This window comes from Medicago truncatula, chromosome 7 (assembly GCF_003473485.1).
Source record: "Medicago truncatula cultivar Jemalong A17 chromosome 7, MtrunA17r5.0-ANR, whole genome shotgun sequence".
NCBI lineage: Eukaryota > Viridiplantae > Streptophyta > Magnoliopsida > Fabales > Fabaceae > Medicago > Medicago truncatula.
In genome coordinates this window covers 8,911,591-8,930,528 of record NC_053048.1, presented here as the reverse complement: position 1 = coordinate 8,930,528, position 18,938 = coordinate 8,911,591, and the positions used below count along the sequence as shown (strand labels likewise).

Here is an 18,938-nt window from a genome sequence, read left to right as displayed (position 1 = left end):
GACTTTTACAACCTTTGCTCAACCTAACACTTTAGGACCTCTAAAAGCTAGATGAGACTTTGTTACAATTTGTATGGAAGTTGGGTGTTTGTAAAACAAACAATGAAAGAAGAAGAAGAGGTTATCCTACAGATAACAAGAGTATTGATTTGCACTAAGTTGATGAAAGACTTAGAGATTGATCAATTTCAGTTTGCAAAAGCTTCAAACAAAATCAGAGTTGTTTTCTTGTATGCTTTGCAATGGTGCAAGTTTTGCTAAGGCCAAGCCCTCTATTTATAGAGTCTTTGGGCTTATATAGCCGTTGTAGGGTGTCCAATGGTGTTATGCCATGTGTCCTGGGTCCCACAAGCTTTAACTTGAAATTCTGGGCAAACATTCTGATCTCTGATGAACATCAGAATGTTGTTGTGTTCATGATGATCTTCATCTGGGTTCATCATGTTCTTCATCTGGGTTCATCATGTATGAATGAACACATGAAGTTCTGGGCTATGCATATGCTTTTCATATGAATTTCTGGACAATAACCAATGTATGGACTTTTCTTCATACATCAGAATGTTCCTTTCCCAGATTTTGTCTTGGAACCGGTGCAGGAGGATTTAGTGGGATTCTGCATCTTCATGCCCATGCTTTGAGAGATTGTGTTGTCCTTGATCAGTACCAACTCTCAGACGTGTCTATCTCTTGTTGGAGATGATAGATTTGCTTTGCTTTTGCTTTTTGCTTTTCACCTACTATACTGTTCATAAAGTAAGCATGAGCTGAGCTTGAACATTCTGATCATCAGAATGTTCCATCTGTTTCACTTAGGATGATTTGTAAGACTATCATTTGATGTAATCAAATCCTAATAGTGAAACAATAATGAAGAGCAGTGATGATAACATCTAGGATGATATTCCTTTGTGAAATATTCCTAGTACATCAATGTTCATAGTCTTAAATGAACATTGAATGCCTTCTTTGACATAACTCTTGTATATGCCTTTATTGCTTGATTGATCCATGCAAATGTACTTTCCTGGACATATATTCATGTCACATGTGCCTTGCATGACCTTGATCACAGTTCTTGAGATTCTTGGCTTGTATAAGAACAACCTTCTGAACTAGGTTGCTTCTGAACTGGTTGCTTCTGAACAACCTTCTGAACTGGGTTCTGAACAACCTTCTGGACTGGGTTGCTTCTGAACAGGGTTGCTTCTGAGCAAGGTTGCTTCTGAACAGGGTTGCTTCTGAGCAAGGTTGCTTCTGAACAGGATTGCTTCTGAGTAAGGTTGCTTCTGAACAAGGTTGCTTCTGAACAGGGTTGCTTCTGAGCAAGGTTGCTTCTGAACAGGATTGCTTCTGAGGAAGGTTGCTTCTGAACAAGGTTGCTTCTGAACAGGGTTGCTTCTGAGCAAGGTTGCTTCTGAACAGGGTTGCTTCTGAGCTCTCATCAGAACGTTCTGATCAACATTCTGAACTAACTTTCTGAACTTTAGAATTAGTTCATGGATTCAATGTCCTTTGATTTTATGCATCTTGGTATGATTCAGACCTTGTTCCTGTCTTAGTGAAAACACTCAAGAGCACAAGTTAAATACCAAGGAATTAATCAAAGTCCATTTAATCCTTAATCATTAAAGTTTATTATCTTTAAAATTAATTAGGGATTTTGCCTCAACAATCTCCCCCTTTTTGAAGATGATAAACTTATGATTTAGGATTAAGGATTTTGATTATATATATGAAAAATAACAGAGCTTAAAAATTTATTTTAATGCTCCCCCTCATTTTTATAATCCATTATGCAGAGTTTTTAAGAACTTTAAAAAGCTCCCCCTCAATTTCATAATCTTTTGCATAAAGTAAAAATATGCAAGACTGAACCAAATTCAATATTCATTCATTTGATATAACATGAAGTACATTACATGAAAGGATGGTTCAAAAACAAAAAAGAAAATCAAAGTGCATGTGATCAAGAAAAGCAAAAGATGGAATTTATAAATTCCAATATCAATTGATCACCTAGACCTACTTAGGGCCTATAACTAAAAAAAACTTAAAGACTTTGAATCCTTTTGAATCCTAAAGCTTCTCCCCCTTTTGTCATCTGCAAAAAGGATAGGGAGGATTTCTGAAAAGATTCATGGAGTGGAGTCTCCAGAATCAGAAGAGGGTTCTGCGTCAAAGATGGAGGGGTCATCAAATACTGGAGGTGGAATGGCCAAACCAGGAGCATGGACTTTGACAGTCCAGTCAGCCAGCACACAAGCAATTTTGTGGGTCTTGGTGGAGACTCTAAGTGCCCTTGAGGCTATCTTCTCTGCTCTTGAAGGCTTAGCAGGTTCAGCAGGACCAGAGGCTTCAGCTTGCTCTCTGTTTGCAGACACAAAGGTGTTGAGAGAGTCAAATAAAGCAGCCATGTTTGGAAGTTTGCTCCTTGTGGTGGTCTTCGTTTGTTGTGGTGGTGGAGTGGAGGAAGGAATGAAAGGTGGAGTAGGAAGGTCAGAGACCAAGAAGTTGGTAGCACCTGCAACAGAATCCATGGTGGAGGATGATGGGTTAACATTCTGACCATTTTGGGCCATGAGCTGTACCTCCTCAGAGGGCAGAGATCCTGATGCCAAAGGCATGGGATCAACTGACAGCTGGCCATCTGGAGGAAGTTCATTTGAGGCATGCTGATCATCAAGCTCTTGATTGTCTCGATCAGCCATGACATGAATATCTTCATCATTCTGGGCTTTAGACACTGCAACATTCTGACCAACAGAAGTTTCAACATTCTGAACATTCTGAACAGCAGGAATTTCAACATTCTGACCTTTTGGAGCTTGCTGAGTTGTTTCTTGTCCATCTTGAAACAACTCACTATTGAAGTCAATGTTGATATCTTCAATATTGAGATCAAATCCAGTTGAGAACTCCACATCTTGAGCTTCTTCTTCAATGTTCATATTTGAAGCTAAGAGCTCAGCCACTTCCTGAGTTTCTCCATCAACATTCTGAGTACCAAACTCAGTATTTTCTGCTGGTGGAGAGGGAGTTTTGGTATCTGTAATCTCTTCAACCCTTCTTTTCTTCACAGCTTTCTGAACATTCTGATCAGAAATTCTTTTACCAGATCCAGAGGGTTCAGAAGTTTTGGAGGCTGGCATGTTGGATGAAGTAATATGGAGTTGACCTAAGGTCTTGGAAGAAAAGGTCATAAAATCCAGCTTGCGTTTCTCTCCTTCAAGGGGCACTTTTGCCTTTTGAAAAATGGAAGTGAGATGCATTCCATAGGGTAGTCCAGCAGATGTTTGTTTTATGGCTAGGCATGAATCAATCATGTGTTGAATAATGATAAAACACAGATTTAACTTAATCTTTTTCATGAGATGGTAGATGAAACAAAGATCTATGTCAGAGACAAGTTCAAAAGATCCACATCTAGGTAAAAGACAATGCCTAATCATGTTGTGAAGAATTTTGGGAGTATCTTCCAGGTTTGTGGAGTTAAAGGTGTGATTTTCTTTGGTGTATTTAACTATGAGTTTGTTACGGTTAACTCTAGACTCATCAAACCAGAAGCTAGAGTATAGCTGATTACCTTCATTTGGAATTTTGAATGCTTCAGAGACAAATTCCTGAGTCATCTTGATCTTTACACCTTTGACTGATGATATGAGAAACTTCTCATTTCCATTCTTCTTTTCCTGAACTGATAGGTTGGTGTAGAACTCTCTGACCAAGTCTTCATAGGTGTGTTCTTGAAGAGTTATGAAGTTGGTCCATCCTTGAGGTTCAGTGAACTCCTTCATATTCCATGCCTTGGTTTCCAGACTTTCAAGGTTGAAATACTTGGTTCTACACATTGGTCTGAGAGCAATCTTTTCTGCCCTTGAAGCTTTTAAGGTAGCAGCAAGTTTGGTAATATCTTTACCTTTCCCATGCTTCTTAGAAGAGCCTTTCTCTTCTTCTTTTTCAGCCTTTTCTTCAGATACTTCCTCTTCACTTGCTTCTTCATCTTCAGAGGTCTTTTCCTCAGATAAGGGCATAGCTTCAGCAGCAATCTCCTTCCTCCTTTGAAGTATTATCTTTGTAAGTTCCTTATCCCTTTTTGAGGAAGCTTTTACTGATTTCATTGCGTCAGAAAGAGTTTGTTCAGAGTCTTCATCCTCTTCTTCTGGATCTTCCTCTGTTTCATCCTCAGAGTCTTCATCATCTTCTTTTTCTTCGTCAGAATCTAGATTCACGTGAGATACCTTTGGTTTCTTCAAAGGTTTCTTCATCCTTGTTGATCGTCTGGTAGGTATTGGTCTGGGTTTGATGATGGGTTTCTTAGAGGATCTGGTTTTGGAAGATTTGGGATTTTCAGAAGCAGGAATGATTACGTCCTGAAGAATGGTGCGTACAGGGGTTTCACTCAAAAGTTGTTGATCAGAGGTTTGATCAGCAGCGGTGTTGGATGGTGGTGGTTGAAAATGTTCTTCGGAAAGTCTTGGGGTAGTTTTGGTTCTAGCCATTTTTTCAGAAAATGAAGAACAGAGCAGTTTGAATTTTTTTTGGAAATGAGATGGAAGTGAAATAATCAGAGTTGGTAACTGATTATATAGACAAAACGTGCAAGAGAAAAAGAATAGTGATATGATGACAGTTAGCATTGGGAAGGATGAAAAACTGTCAAAAAGCAACGCCTAGGAGAGAGAAAGGAAAAAGTAGCCGTTTGGGAAGATGAATGGATTTTGGATGATTTGATGGTTAAGCCATTACATGGTGGTTAAACCTTAAACATGACTTCTTATAACCAAGCATTAAATGCTTAAGATTATGGATGGATTTTTTGAACAAGTCAAAACAAGATCTCACGCATGAGATTGTTTGACTCAGAATTTGGGTTCTAAAAAAAATTTCAAGAACATTATGAATGGATAAACTCAGATGAACATACTTGTGACTGTTCTGATCGTATGAATATTGCAATGAACATTCTGATCATTTGAACATTCTGACCTGATGAACGTTCTGAACTCAGGAACATTGAGAGCGAGATAAAGATGGATCTATCTGATTTGTATCAGATGACATCAAGGGGTTTAGTTTAAGGCCCTTAGTGATCAGTAATCAATCTTTATTGGGATTTTTCATGATCAACAATTTTTCTTTAAGAAAATTGAATCTATCCTCAACAAGGGGTTTTGTGAAAATGTCAGCCAATTGATTTTCAGTATCAACAAAGCTTAATGCAATATTCTTTTTCTGAACATGGTCTCTAATGAAATGATGTTTTATTTCAATATGTTTAGACCTAGAATGCTGAATAGGATTCTTAGAAAGATTAATTGCACTTGTATTGTCACAATAAATAGGAACACTTGTGTACCTTAGAGAGTAATCTTCCAGCTGATTTCTTACCCATAAAATTTGAGAGCAGCAGCTAGCTGCAGATACATACTCAGCTTCAGTTGTGGAGAGTGCAATAGTGTTTTGCTTTCTGCAAGACCATCCAATCAATGCTTGTCCTAAGAATTGACAGGATCCACTTGTGCTCTTCCTCTCAACTTTGTCTCCAGCATAATCAGCATCACAATAGGCTACAAGATCAAAACTAGAACCTTTTCTATACCAAAGGCCAAGATCAGTAGTACCTACTAGATATCTAAATATTCTTTTAACTGCAGTTAAGTGAGATTCTTTTGCACATGTTTGAAATCTAGCACATAATCCAACTGCAAACACTATATCAGGTCTGCTAGCAGTCAAATATAATAATGAACCTATCATGCCTCTATATTCTTTTTCAGAAATAGATTTTCCACTCTCATCCTTATCTAAACTTGAAGATGGATGCATAGGGGTGCTCATGATTTTTGCCTCATTCATTTTATATTTCTTAAGAATGTCTTTGATATACTTTTCTTGACTTATAAAAATTCCATTTGAATGTTGTTTGATTTGTAAACCAAGGAAAAAAACCAAGTTCACCCATCATGCTCATCTCAAATTCACTTTGCATAAGGTTGGAAAATTCTTCACACATTTTTATTTTAGTAGCACCAAAAATAATGTCATCCACATATACTTGAACAATAAGCAAGTCAGTATTATGTGTTTTTCTAAAAAGTGTGGTATCAATTTTTCCTCTTGAAAAACCATTTTCAATTAAAAATGTGCTAAGTCTGTCATACCAAGCTCTAGGAGCTTGTTTAAGACCATAAAGAGCTTTTGTTAATTTGAAAACATGATTTGGTTTTTCTTTGTTTATGAATCCAGGTGGTTGACTTACATAAACTTCTTCATTTAGAAAACCATTTAAAAATGCACTTTTCACATCCATTTGAAAAAGTTTAATGCTTTTATGTGCAGCATAAGCAAGAAGAATTCTGATGGCTTCTAACCTTGCAACTGGTGCAAAGGTCTCATCATAGTCAATACCTTCTTGTTGGTTGTAACCTTGAGCAACTAACCTTGCTTTGTTTCTGACAACTTTACCTTCTTCATCAAGCTTGTTTCTAAAAACCCATCTTGTTCCAATGATGGTTTTATCTTGATTATTTGGAACCAAGTTCCAAACTCTGTTTCTTTCAAACTGAGAAAGTTCTTCCTTCATGGCCTTAATCCAAGATTCATCAATAATGGCTTCATTGATTGACTTGGGTTCCATTTGAGAAATCATTGCCATGTTGTTATCTTGAAAGGACAATCTGGTTCTTACACCATCAGTTGTGCTTCCAATGATTTGATCAGTAGGATGATCCCCTACCATTCTCCAGCTTCTAGGTGGACTTTGAAAAGATTGATCCTGAACATTCTGATCATCTTCTTTCTCTACTGTGTTCTCAGTATTTTGAACTGGAACATTCTGAAGTGTTGGTACTTCAGTGTCTTCATTCTCTTTAGGTTTAGAATGTTCATCATATTCATCAAATATGATATGCATACTAATTTCAACTGTCTGGGTTTTTAGATTGTACACTCTATAACCTTTAGAAGTTGTAGAGTATCCTAAAAAGATAGCTTTATCTGATTTAGGATCAAACTTACCCAATTTTTCTTTATTGTTCAGTATGTAACAATAGCAGCCAAAAATGTGAAAGTAAGATATGCTAGGTTTAATATTTTTCCAGAGTTCATATGGGGTTTTGTTAAGAACCTTTCTTATAGAAACTCTATTCAAAATGTAACAAGATGTGTTAATGGCTTCTGCCCAAAAGTAATTTTCAACATTTGATTCATTTAACATTGTTCTTGCCATTTCTTGCAAGGTTCTATTTTTTCTTTCAACAACTCCATTTTGTTGTGGAGTTCTTGCACAAGAAAAATTATGTTTAATACCATTTTCATCAAAGAATGTTTTGAAGGATGCATTTTCAAATTCTCCTCCATGATCACTCCTAACTGTGATGATATTATAACCTTTTTCATTTTGAACTCTTTTGCAAAAGTTTTGAAATGCTTCAAAAGATTCATCTTTATGTTTTAAAAATAGCACCCATGTAAATCTGGAGAAATCATCAACAATAACAAATCCATATCTTTTGCCAGTTAGACTTGCAGTTTGAACAGGACCAAACAGATCAATGTGAAGAAGCTCTAAAGGTTTCTGAGTTGAGATAAACTCAATAGTTTTAAAACTACTTTTTACTTGTTTACCTTTAACACATGCTTCACAGATTCTGTCCTTTTCAAAGCTAATCTTAGGCAAACCTCTAACTAGATCAAGTTGAGAAAGTTTAGCAATGGTTTTCATGCTTATATGACCAGCCCTTTTGTGCCAGATCCATTTGTCTTTTTCAAGAGACATAAAACAAGATTCAGCAGGCATATCATTTAGTTCTAAAACATATAAGTTCTTTCTTCTTGAACCAGAGAAAAACAATTTGTTAGAGGAGGTTTGTCTGACTTCACATATGTTAGGTTTAAAGATAACTTCAAATCTACTATCACACAATTGACTTATGCTAAGTAGATTATGTTTTAAACCTTCCACATACTGAACATTTTCTATTCTAGCAGAGTTAAGATTACCTATAGTACCTTTACCTCTGATTTTACCTTTGTCATTGTTTCCAAATGTCACTAGTCCTCCATCCTTCTTTTCAAAAGTTAGAAAGCAATCCCTGTCACCTGTCATGTGCCTAGAACAACCACTATCCAGGTACCATGGTTTTGTTCTTGCACCCTGAGGCAAGACCTACATTTGACAAGATAAAAATTTTAGGTACCCATGTAATGTTGGGTCCTTGAGGGTTAGTTCTTCTAAGAGATCTTTTCTGAAAGTAACATTCTGTCTTTTATGATCAGATTTGTTACAGTAGAAACATGTCTTCTTAGCCTTTTCAGCCTTTTGTGAACTTTCTGATCTATTGAGATGAGAACGTTCTGAGCTAAGATTTAAATTATTTTGTTTGATAAATTTTTTCTTAACATGACATACTGATTCATTATGTCCATACTTATCACAAAAACAACATTTAACTCTTATTTTAGCTTTAGGTACAAAACTTCCAATAATTTTGCTTGGATCCTTAAAGCCTAAGCCAGATTTCTTAGTACTTTTATTTTGAGATCCTACTATGTTTTGAAAAGTTTCTGTAGATTTTATAAACCCTGTCAGATCCTCTTTCAATGTTTCAACTTCCTTTTTCAAAAGTATGTTTTCCTTTTGTACTTCAGAAGGTACAGACATAATGCCTTTTTGTTTTCTGTTTATCTCTCTTTGTTTTTCTGACATGTCAAAATGAGAATCTTGCAGAATTTTTATGGTCTTTCTGGACTCATCATACTTGTTCTGAAGTATTTCTTTTTCTTCTTTTATCTCAGAAAGTTCTTTGATTAAAGAGTGACATCTATTAGTTAAGAAGTTTGAATCATATAAGAGACTATCAATTTTGTTTTCAAAATCTTTATATAAAGAATCAGTTTTATAGATAATTACCTCTTCCTCATCATCTGACTGAGCCATCAGTCCCATGTCTGTATCTGCATCTTCTTGAGAATCTGATTCTTCCATGTCATCCCATGTGATCATTGCTTTCTTCTTGAAGGGAGGTTTTCTCTGAACCTTTTTGATGTCAGGACATTCATTTTTGAAATGTCCAGTTTTGTTGCATCCATAGCAAGTGACTTGACTTTTGTCAGCTTCAGTTTTGATGCTGATGTTGGTCTTTGGAAACTTCTTTCTGATCTGATTTCTTCTCAACATCATCCTTTGAATTCTTTTAGAGATTAGTGCAAGTTCATCTTCAGCTTCTTCTTCATGAACTTCTTCTAATTCTTGTGGTTCTTGCACATCTTCATCAGCAACTGATGAGGTTTGCTGAGATGCTTTCAAGGCAAGTGTTCTTACCTTCTTTACTGGTTTGTCTCCTTGAAGTACAACTTCATGAGCTCTTAGTGAACCAATGAGATCTTCCAGGTTCATAGATTTTAAATCTTTGGCCTGAGTGATTGCAGTGACCATAGGTCTCCACATACTTGGAAGACATCTCAGAATTTTTCTAATTCTATCATGAGTGGAATATGCCTTTCCAAGAGATCTCATTTCATTTACTATTGTAGTAAATCTTGCATACATTTCATCAATGGTTTCATTTTCACTCATTTCAAAGACTTCAAATTTTCTGACTCCAATGTCAATTCTAGTTTCTTTGACATGAGATGTACCCTCATGATGTATTTTCAGAGTATCCCATACTCCTTTAGCATTTGTACATTCATCAACTCTTTCACTTTCTTCCATGGTTAGTGCACATGATAGAAAGAGTCTAGCTTTAGAGTTTAGTAATACCTGAGCTTTTTCATCTGTTGACCATGCACTTTTTGCTTTGACAGCTCCTTCTTTGTTTGTTGGAACAAAGTCTCCATTTGTGATGACTGCCCACATATCATTGTCTTGAGATCTGAGAAAGAGTTCCATCTTGCCTTTCCAGAAGTAGTAGTTTGATCCATCAAAGAGTGGTGGTCTATTTGAAGATCCTCCTTCAGCTATGTACTTGACTTTAGACATACTTCCTGAATCTTTTCTCTAACACTTGTTTAAGTGTTCAAACCCTTAGAGCCTAGCTCTGATACCAATTGAAGTAGATAAAATAGTCACAAGGAAGGGGGGGTTGAATTGTGACCCTTTAAAAATTATCCTGAAACTTAAAAGTGATTCTCAAGTTGTTTACTTGGAATTATGTTAACTTTCTGACTTCAGAATGTTCTGAAGTTCATAAACAAAATTGCTTAATAAAGTATAAGTGTAAGTGTGTGTTGTGTATACTGTAAATAAAAGAGTATAGAGAAGAAAGAAAGAACACACAAAGAGTTATAGTGGTTCACCCAATGTGGGCTAGTCCACTCCCCACAATCCTGTGAGAGTTTCCACTAAGATGCTTGAGATAACCTCTCAAGTCCTGCACCTTACAATCTTGTTCACCTGAACAATTACACTCCTGTATTCTCTAAGCCTCAGCAGGCTTGCACCTTCTTGCTAAGTTAACCACTTAGACTTTTACAACCTTTGCTCAACCTAACACTTTAGGACCTCTAAAAGCTAGATGAGACTTTGTTACAATTTGTATGGAAGTTGGGTGTTTGTAAAACAAACAATGAAAGAAGAAGAAGAGGTTATCCTACAGATAACAAGAGTATTGATTTGCACTAAGTTGATGAAAGACTTAGAGATTGATCAATTTCAGTTTGCAAAAGCTTCAAACAAAATCAGAGTTGTTTTCTTGTATGCTTTGCAATGGTGCAAGTTTTGCTAAGGCCAAGCCCTCTATTTATAGAGTCTTTGGGCTTATATAGCCGTTGTAGGGTGTCCAATGGTGTTATGCCATGTGTCCTGGGTCCCACAAGCTTTAACTTGAAATTCTGGGCAAACATTCTGATCTCTGATGAACATCAGAATGTTGTTGTGTTCATGATGATCTTCATCTGGGTTCATCATGTTCTTCATCTGGGTTCATCATGTATGAATGAACACATGAAGTTCTGGGCTATGCATATGCTTTTCATATGAATTTCTGGACAATAACCAATGTATGGACTTTTCTTCATACATCAGAATGTTCCTTTCCCAGATTTTGTCTTGGAACCGGTGCAGGAGGATTTAGTGGGATTCTGCATCTTCATGCCCATGCTTTGAGAGATTGTGTTGTCCTTGATCAGTACCAACTCTCAGACGTGTCTATCTCTTGTTGGAGATGATAGATTTGCTTTGCTTTTGCTTTTTGCTTTTCACCTACTATACTGTTCATAAAGTAAGCATGAGCTGAGCTTGAACATTCTGATCATCAGAATGTTCCATCTGTTTCACTTAGGATGATTTGTAAGACTATCATTTGATGTAATCAAATCCTAATAGTGAAACAATAATGAAGAGCAGTGATGATAACATCTAGGATGATATTCCTTTGTGAAATATTCCTAGTACATCAATGTTCATAGTCTTAAATGAACATTGAATGCCTTCTTTGACATAACTCTTGTATATGCCTTTATTGCTTGATTGATCCATGCAAATGTACTTTCCTGGACATATATTCATGTCACATGTGCCTTGCATGACCTTGATCACAGTTCTTGAGATTCTTGGCTTGTATAAGAACAACCTTCTGAACTAGGTTGCTTCTGAACTGGTTGCTTCTGAACAACCTTCTGAACTGGGTTCTGAACAACCTTCTGGACTGGGTTGCTTCTGAACAGGGTTGCTTCTGAGCAAGGTTGCTTCTGAACAGGGTTGCTTCTGAGCAAGGTTGCTTCTGAACAGGATTGCTTCTGAGTAAGGTTGCTTCTGAACAAGGTTGCTTCTGAACAGGGTTGCTTCTGAGCAAGGTTGCTTCTGAACAGGATTGCTTCTGAGGAAGGTTGCTTCTGAACAAGGTTGCTTCTGAACAGGGTTGCTTCTGAGCAAGGTTGCTTCTGAACAGGGTTGCTTCTGAGCTCTCATCAGAACGTTCTGATCAACATTCTGAACTAACTTTCTGAACTTTAGAATTAGTTCATGGATTCAATGTCCTTTGATTTTATGCATCTTGGTATGATTCAGACCTTGTTCCTGTCTTAGTGAAAACACTCAAGAGCACAAGTTAAATACCAAGGAATTAATCAAAGTCCATTTAATCCTTAATCATTAAAGTTTATTATCTTTAAAATTAATTAGGGATTTTGCCTCAACACGAATAACAAATATATCTCTATACCAAATATATTTCTATAACATATATATTTCTACACTAAATAAGAAATATATTTCCACAACAAATCATATATATTTCTACAACAAATAACATATATTTCTACAACAATAAATATCAACATATAACATAACAAAATATCACTCATCTAATTTCCAAAACAGCCCCCACAACTTAATCTTATTTTATTTTCAAATCCTATTCTATTAAATAATAAAATAAGTCACTTAATAAATCAACAACACATCACAATAATCATATAAATCACATAAGTCATAAAAATAGACTATAAACTCAATAAAATATTCAAATAATAAAATAGGGCGTTACAATCACCTTTTCAACAATTCAAACTTTGAATTCCTCAAGTGTCTGCCAAACAATGTTATTATATACACTATTTTCAAACGCGTATAACAAGATCATACATAAGAATCCGATGAGCAAAGCATATGAATATACTTAAATTTCTGAATTCATAAATTTTCTAATGGGCAATATTTGAGACTTAAAAGTCCTTCTCGGTGATTGACGTCATCCATAATTTATTAACTTTAATGTCAATTTATTTTCAACTTTACTGATATAACTCTTTTGTGATATCCGAATAATAACTTGAGAAGAATCTCTAGGTAATGAAATGCCTAATACAAAAGAGGTATCCCCAGGATCTTTCATCATTAACTTTTGTTAGAGATTTACTTGGTTTTACATTACTAAAATATATCATAGTTGACTAAATAAAATAAAATCAACACATTAAAATAGGACATTTTCACAAAATCTGAGAAGAGGGTATGAATATGATAAACACCAATATGATTAATATTTATTTGGCTTTTGAGATTGAAGCTTGTTGTTGTTGATATGGATTTTGTTTGGTTGTTGTTAAAGATAATTTTGAGTTTTTTTGAAGATTGTTGCTTTTAGAGTTGGGAATAGGCCAGGCTTTGATAGGCCTGAGCCTGGCCTACGAAAAAATTTGCAGGCCTGAGCCTAGCCTGTAGCCTTTCATAGGTCTATTTTTTTTGGCCTGGCCTGACCCATTTAAAAGCCTGATCTGCCCTGAAAGCCTATTTACAGGCCTACTTACTATTAAAGTCACTGAACATTCTATTTTATCTACTTTAAATAGGCTTAATAGGCCTCAAAGCCTATTTCAGTGTAAGACTTATATATCACTACTATAAGGCCTTAAAAGCCTATTTCACTATAAAGCTTTAAAATCTATTTAAAAAGTCCACTATGAAGCCTAACATGCATAAACAGGCCGGCCTATTAGGTTTCATAGGCTTTTTTGATAGCCTAAGCCTGACCTATATACTTAAATAAGCTTTTTAAAAAGCCTAAGCCTAGCCTTTTTAATAAACAGATTAGACCAGACCAGACTTAAACAGGCCAGGCCATAGGCTCCTGTAGGCCGGCCTGACCTATTCCCAACCCTAGTTGCTTTCATGTGCCAAGCCATTCCAATTTTCTTTTTTGTTTTTTTTAATCCAACTAATCACACGCATGGGTTCTAGTTTTTTTTTTCAAAAAAAATATTGATATTGTAAATTAGCATTGACTAAGTCAAAATTGACCAAAATGATCAATATTGTAAATGGGCTAAGTCTAAGAGGACCAAATTACTAATTTTTTTCTTCATAGGGACCAAAATTGCAATTTTTGAAACTTAAGGGGGAAAAAGTACACTTTGGCTTGATATATATAGATAAGATTAGAGCTGCACGAACTCTAAGTTGAACCCTAAAGTTTTTTGACGACGATTCCACTCGTTTCTAGACAAAACGCACGAACTACCTTGCTTCACTCCTTGCAGTGCAGATCAAAGATGATGCGCGCCTTTTCCCTTCAAAAACTACGGGTTATTAGCTATTATTTCAGTTCTGATTTGCACAACATTCGCAAAACATCTTTTTCATGGAACCCTATTCTCTCTTCCCGCAAACTCCATGATGCTCCTCCTCCTCCTCCTCCGGCTGGGAAGCTTCTTCATGGATTTCTAGATAGACTAACAATTGAGAGGGAAAAATTGTGGAATTCTAGAGAGGATTTCATTGATGGGCAAATACCTTTCGAATTGGAGATAGAGAAGGTTAGGTCGACCTCAGAATTGAATTTGATTCGTCATCTTTTGCAGTCAATGCCAGTTCAACTAGAACTAGAACTAGAAGAAGAAACATACGGTCCACTTCTCAAGTATATAATTAACATGGGAGATGTTGGACAATTTCAAATTTTCTCTAAATTGATTAAAGATCATATTCACAATTCAAAATCAATTTCACGATTGGGTTATTATGACATGTTGATGTGGATAAGGGTTAATGACGAGGCCATGATCCGCTATGCTTGTGAATATATTATAAGGGGAGAAACAGATGAATTACGAGGTAGATTAATCATTAATCAATCTGTTTTTAATCCAAGATGCTTATGTTAATGAAAACAACTTATTTGTAGTATGTATTCAATCTTGTTGCAGAAAACTACCTTTTGGCTCTTTGTGAAAGTGATGACCGCAAGGCACAGATTTCAGATGTGTTTAAAAATACAGACGTTGCAGAGTTTACTTCCACAGATGAAATATTTTCAAATATGTTCAAATTATTAGGAAGGCTACAGTTGAAATCTGAGGCTGAAAAGTTACTACTAGATTGTTATGACGGTACCATTATTATGTTATTCTTGATTGTTTACCTTTAGATCAATTTCAGTTTTCAAAGATTAGAAACTTTACAAATGTCCAAGTACTGCTCTGTATTCATATTAATGACATATTCTTATGTAGTGCAGAAGATTATCTGGAGGAAATTTCAAACTTCATTGATATTTATGCATTTAGCATTCCAAATTTAGAGGTGACGAACTTATCATGAATGCTTATCGTATGTAAACACCCTTAGATGATATGTCATGTGATGCTGCGAGGCAGTTATGCGCGCTTATCTACAATTTTCAATCGATTTCACTGTCCATTTTGTCTGCCAGCAAGAAAGCGATGCTAAAAGCATTTTATTTTATTTTATTTTTTTTACAATAGTTGTATGTTACAATTTCTTTTTCTTAGAAATTTTCTTATATCATTTTTTGGTAATTTCAAGGTTGAGCATATCATAAAAGAGATTGAGAATTTGCACGGTTTGTTGAAAATTTCACCTACATTCTCTTTGTATGAAAAGCTAATTTTGTATTGCTGTGGTAAGAACAAGGTATAATTTTCTCCTTTATTCATTCTCATATTATGGTTATCAATTAAGTAATTGTCATAAAGTCATCCATGATGAGAAGGAAAACGATAACAAGACGTTTGCTCCCTTTAGATCAAATTTTCTCTTCTTTCTGTTTTATGGTACTGTCATTTTTCAAAACTGCATTTCATTTTTCTTTTTAACTTATGCAGGTGGATGTAGCTATTAATATTGTTGATAAAATGTGTGAAGCATACTTTATGCCCTCCAGTCATGTAATGCAATCTGTATTAGAGACTTGCTCAGAAACTAATCAAAATTTTCAGGTACTATATATCTTACGTAGAGCAGCTTCCCTATTTTTTCTTCTTCTTTGAGTTATGTTCTAATCCATTTCTTCGCACAATATGCTGCGTTGGATGAGTGGCAAGACTAGACGGGATAGGATTACGAATGACACCATTAGGGAGAGATTTGGGGTAACACCTATAGTAAAAATGATGGTAGAAAATAGGCTAAGGTGGTTTGAACTTGTAGAGAAAAGACTTGTAGATGTTGTAGTACAAAGAGTAGATCAGATGGAGGAGGGTGAGATTAGAAGAGGTAGAGAAAGACCACGAAAAATTATAATAACTGTTAGGAAAGATTTAGAGGTTAACGAGTTGGATCCATATATGGTTTATGATAGAAAACTATGGCATAATTTGATCAATGTAACTAACCCCACTTAGTGAGATAAGGCTCGACTGTTGTTGTATTTCTTCGAACAATATGTCATGCAAGATTGTCTTTAAACTATTGAACTACGGCACAATACGACATACAAAAGAAAACTCCAAAAGATAAACTCTAAGATTTAATTATGACATGTAAACGGTTCAAGTTATTCTTCCCCAAATCACTTTTAAAATTACAAAAAACAGAAAAGGCGCCCGGTGCACAAATGCTCCAGCATATATGTAGGGACCAAGAAGGGGTCACGTCATTTGGTGTACTGTATACAGCTTTACGGTGTTTTTTTTTTTTTTTTTTTAAACAAGAGACTGTTTTTAAGACTTGAACTTGTGACCTTTCAGTCACGTGACAGCTACTTCACCGTTGCTCCAAGGCTCGCCTAAAACTTTTACACTTACATAATGAAATGTATGATTCCTTTTTCCCATTTCAGTAATTTCGGGAAATGACATAAATAATGAAGCAACTATGGGTTAACATTTAAGTGAAGGATTCTTTCTTATTTGTCTTGTTTTACTAATATCTGGTTGTTCATTTTCTATTCCTTTTGCTATATTGACAATCAAGGTTGATCAAATCTCTTCCATCTTAAGTCGCCATCGCCTTCACCATTTCAAGATAAATGAAAAGATTTACTGGCTTTCGGCACACTTTAGTGTAGTGATGAAAGATGTAAGTTTTACCTTTTTTTTAATGTATGCTTTCAAAAGATATCATTGTAGTAAAAAGCTTTCTTTCAATATATTATCAAGTTGCTAATTAGAATATTTCCTTGTAGTATTATGAAGAGATGGAACAATCTGAAATCAACTTCGCAAAAGAAGTTTTTGTAGCCCTTCTTCATGCATATGCAGCTTACGATGAATTTGAGAAAGCAAAACAGGTATGTGTAAATATATATGCTGTCATTCTACAGTTTCTCTTTTGTAGTGACCTTGTAAAGGACATAGCATTTTGTCCTTAACATTACAGGTTGTTCAAGATCAACGCATACCAGTGAAGTGGTTAATTGAAATTAAAAGAATGCTGGTCTCGTCTCTTGCATCACACGGGAAATTGTCCGAGGCACTTGTTTTGTTGGAGGAAATCAAGAAAGCTGGACAAACTTTGAACCCTAGAGCTGTTTTATGTCTCATGGTAAGGTTTTAGATTATTATTAATTTGTATAGCTTCCACTTTAAACCTTAAAACTCATCAATCATTGTAAACTCTTAGGATGTGTTATGTTCACACGGCGAGTTGGAGAGGGGTCTTCTCCTACGCACAGGGTTGAGTGGCGAAGATTGGGTTGAAGGTTGTGAAATGGTTATGCAGTACTCGGTTCAATACAAAAATTTAAGGTATGATATTATTTTTTGGGTTAATATGCCTTTACCCTATGTAATTTGGGCGAGTTCCGGTTTACTCCCTAGAAAAAAAAGTTTAGATTCCAACCCTGTAATTTGAAGATTCTTTATAATTTTTATTTTTGGTAGAAATTTTTTTAAAATCTGAATTATAATTTTTATAATTCAAAATTTTATAAATTTTTTGAAGATGAGAAAAATTTTATAAAAATTCTGAATTATAAATTTTAAAATCTGAAGATTCTCATATTACAGGGTGGAACTCGCCCAAATTACAAAGAGGGGAGGTAAAGACATATTAACCCTTATTTTTTCCCAATATTAAAGTATGATTTTAATATGCCATTTGTTTATGTTCATTGTATATTTCGCAGTTCTACCATTGAAATGTTTAAACAACTCAAGGATCATTTCGAAAGTGATGATGCATTCAAGAGAGGGATTCTTTTTGGAGGAAGTAGGACTAGGATGTATCGTCTTTGTGCTGAAGTAAGTTTTTGTTTCCTTATGACTTGAATAAGGAAGGATTCACGATTATAAGAATTAAATTTTGGTTTAATATTTCTGCCTCTATGAAGCATGACATATTGGTCTCATGTATGTATAGGCCTTTTATCTAATTTTTAAACATGGGTCCACACATTTGCAATTTGGATTGGACTTGCTGGATCTAATAAAAAAAGAGGTTGTTGGCCTTGTTCCTTCAAGCGAATGTCTTAATTATCTCCTATCTGTTTGTGCCAAATCAAGAGATTTGAATAAAGCTAATTTGGTTTGGAAAGAATATGCATTGGCTGGATATCCTTATGGAGAAGATTGCTACTGGAGGTGGGCTTCTAACCTTTATATTATATTTTCCCTTTCTCATAATATTTTCCTTCTCCTTATGATGTTACTTTATGGCTGTAGAATGTATCACGCACTTTTGGCCTCGGGAGAACACAAATCTGCTGACAGTTTACTCGTTAATAAAATTCCAAGTTCTTACTCTGGTCTTTCTTCCGATCTGAAGCACAGCTACCGGCACAGCTACGTCAAAAAGAACGACGTACCAGTATTCGAGTTTGAACTTGCTTCCTATAGCTGGTTCGCCCCGCTTAACTCGATGAAAACGAGGAAGGCATGAGATGGGGCGGGTCGACCCACTTAACTCGTTTGTGTTTTATTTTCTAGACTTCTTTATCATTATGAGATTATTTTGGTTGTTGGATTTATTTTAAGATTTGTTTTATGTTGGCGGATTTTCCTTACAATTTGTTAATTATATTGTTTTTACAACAAATTTGTTTGCTGTCTATTCTTTTATATTTTCTTACGATAAAAGCTTTTTAAAAGCAACATAGTTTTTTTTTTTTTTTTACATTCGAAAATGGATAAAAGCTTGGTAAAGTGATTTGTTCAATGTTTCATACATAGCTCATGTTGCTAGATAAGTTAGAACAGGAGTGAACATAGACAATACCAGCTCCTCAACTAAGAAGACCATATCAGCCTGAAACAAT

General features: G+C 35.3%; 1 protein-coding gene across 1 annotated transcript; it reads left to right on the top strand.

Annotated features, from left to right (window-relative positions):
* Positions 1-13,918: 13,918 nt before the first annotated feature.
* LOC11445877 (pentatricopeptide repeat-containing protein At4g21880, mitochondrial) lies at positions 13,919-18,689 on the top strand. Its single transcript, XM_024770364.2, has 12 exons — positions 13,919-14,557; positions 14,650-14,832; positions 14,961-15,025; positions 15,269-15,376; positions 15,568-15,681; positions 16,658-16,762; positions 16,869-16,973; positions 17,063-17,227; positions 17,306-17,430; positions 17,811-17,925; positions 18,044-18,264; positions 18,346-18,689. The coding sequence occupies exons 1-12, from the start codon at positions 13,996-13,998 to the stop codon at positions 18,560-18,562; spliced, it is 2,085 nt and encodes a 694-aa protein (XP_024626132.2). The 5' UTR covers positions 13,919-13,995; the 3' UTR covers positions 18,563-18,689.
* Positions 18,690-18,938: the final 249 nt, after the last annotated feature.